At 43.6% G+C, this 2,502-nt stretch overlaps 1 protein-coding gene across 1 annotated transcript in view; it reads left to right on the top strand.

Moving 5' to 3' along the window:
- The window catches only part of LOC147417101 (uncharacterized), a 2,798-nt gene extending 749 nt beyond the window's left edge, over positions 1-2,049 (top strand). The window contains exons 1-2 of the mRNA XM_086507873.1: positions 1-631; positions 1,488-2,049. The exon at positions 1-631 is cut by the window's left edge and continues 749 nt beyond it. Coding sequence (XP_086363999.1) covers positions 346-631; positions 1,488-1,759 — 558 coding nt within the window. The 5' untranslated portion in view covers positions 1-345 and the 3' untranslated portion in view covers positions 1,760-2,049. The remainder of the gene's footprint in view (positions 632-1,487) is intronic.
- Positions 2,050-2,502: the final 453 nt, after the last annotated feature.

Below are 2,502 nucleotides of genomic sequence, written 5' to 3'. Positions count from 1 at the left end.
CAAAATGAATTCCTTCTCAGAAAATGATTAATCATGTGGATAAGCTGATACCGACTCGTCAATCTCCTCCATATTCAATCCGCCTCATATTATTGACGCAAAGGTGGAAAACTCGTTGTATCGGTAAACCCACGCATCAATTTGGGAGATTTTTCATTTTTCCATCTGCGTCGCTTTTTTGCAATCCGGCAAATTGGTGGGGCGCAACGGCGAAACTTTGAAAATGGATTTGCAAGGAAAAAGGGTAAGATTTATTTTCGTAAATTTATTTTTGTACTTATAGTCGAAATCGATTGAGAAGAGTTCTCCCCCCAACAGTAATTGAATGACGAGGAGCCGTATGAGATGCGAATCTCACGTACGGTTTTGTATAGCGACGTTATAGCTGTCGACTATCTCACAACTACACCGAAAAAACCCAACTCTGCCCTACGTAAAGTCGCCAGGGTTCGATTAACCTCCAAATTTGAGGTAACGGCTTACATACCAGGTATTGGCCACAATTTGCAGGAACATTCGGTGGTCCTCGTAAGAGGCGGAAGGGTCAAAGACCTACCCGGCGTTAGGTATCACATCGTTAGAGGAGCCTTAGATGCTGTAGGAGTGAAAGATCGTAAAAAAGGGCGTTCCAGTGCGTTGCAGAGCATTGTCGCAACTCGTATCATCGCAACGATTCCGTATCAATTGTTCTGATATGTTAAATGTGTAGCCGACCCAACATTGCCAGGGGACCGAAGCCTGCTACTGCAAAGATTGACCATTACCCGTCTATTTGTGTGAAACAACTTGGTGTCTAAGGTGTTTTACTTCAGTAGGTTAAGTTGAGTTTTACCCGGACTCCCACCTGAGAAAAAAAAAAAGCCTTTTCCTTCCGGAACAGGTTCGGGTTAAGACTACGAATATTTGACGGAGACTTTGCCTACATCTACCGATTGGATCGGGAAACCTACGGACATTACTGGTGAGATAACTGAATTGCAAGATTTTTCCTTTCCATGCCTATTTCTTCTTCCTCCGTGGAAGAGAGGGAGACGGATACTCAATGTGCAATGAGTAAATATGATTTATGTGATGAATAAAAATTGGTTGGAAACCGTAGTTATTACCCAATCATATGGAAAGCTGTATTCGACGAAAGTCGCACGTGCAGTTTGGAGGGAGATCCCCCACTAACCGGTGGATCCACTCTACAATATGGAGTGAAGAAGCCGAAATAGTAGCTTAAAACACCGCCGGGAAAAGACATAAAAAAAAATTGGTTGAAGTCTGACGTAGTTGTAAACTCGTGGTACATCGGAGCAGTGTAGCGAACGAAATTAGAAATATCGAATCGGATCCAATTTATCGCAATCGATTGGCAAACATGCTAGTTGATCGTATCCTGAAAAACGGCAAAAAATCACTAGCTTATCAGATTTTTTATCAGGCTATGAAGCGGATTAGATAAAAGACAAATAGGAACCCACTGTCTGTTCTGCGACAGGCAGTGCGTGGGGTAACTCCCGATGTAGTCACAGAAACCAAACGTGTGGGTGGATCAACTTATCGAGTTCCCATTGAAGTAGTACCTGCAAAAGGAAAAGCTTTGGCCATCCGGTGGTCATTGATCGCATGTCGAAAACGCTCAGGTCGAAGTATGGCTTTAAGGTCGAGTGATGAATTGATAGATGCCGCCAGAAATTCTGGGAGTGCCATACGGAAGAAGGAAGAGACTCATAAAGTTGCGGAAGCTAACAAAGCTTTTGCCCACTTCCGTTAGTTTTGCTTAGATGAGATTAGTTCCAATCCACAATCTTTTCGTTGTGGATTGGAATCGGGGCGCAAGTATCGGGGAATCGAGAAACACTACGCAGAGATGGATGAGTGAGGGGTTGACGACTACTTCCTCCTTAGTTCGTCAATTATTCCAATATTTACAATACGTTGGCCGATGCAAAGCTGCGGAGTGCTTCGTCCATGAAAAGGCTTGACGCAGGATTCTTTTTTTTTTTTATTTTTTAGAGACCAAAATTGATTAGGGGCGTGCATTACCTAGGAGAGAAATTTCATTTCTCCCTCTCCCTTGTTTTAGGGAATCCAGGTTGTGAAATAAGTGACAAAAAATTTTGAGATACGGGGAAAAAGCCTCTGTATCCAAGAATTCTAGAGACTCAATCGATTTTGGTTGACACGGATAGGTTTTTGTGATATGCTACATAGTAACAGGCTTACTAGCCTGGGGAATCACTAATTCCTTTTCGAAAACCAAAAATTCCCATGACCGCAACTTTAGAACGACGCGAAAGCGCAAGCCTATGGGGTCGCTTCTGCGACTGGATCACCAGCACTGAAAACCGTCTTTACATCGGATGGTTTGGTGTCTTGATGATTCCCACCCTACTAACCGCAACCTCTGTATTCATCATCGCCTTCGTCGCAGCTCCTCCCGTAGATATTGACGGTATTCGCGAGCCCGTTTCTGGTTCTTTGCTATACGGTAACAACATTATCTCTGGCGCTATC

This window comes from Adiantum capillus-veneris, unplaced genomic scaffold (assembly GCF_014529385.1).
Source record: "Adiantum capillus-veneris isolate H3 unplaced genomic scaffold, ASM1452938v2 Hic_scaffold_325, whole genome shotgun sequence".
NCBI lineage: Eukaryota > Viridiplantae > Streptophyta > Polypodiopsida > Polypodiales > Pteridaceae > Adiantum > Adiantum capillus-veneris.
Note: the sequence above shows the minus strand (reverse complement) of the source record. Positions and strands in the feature narration are given on the sequence as shown.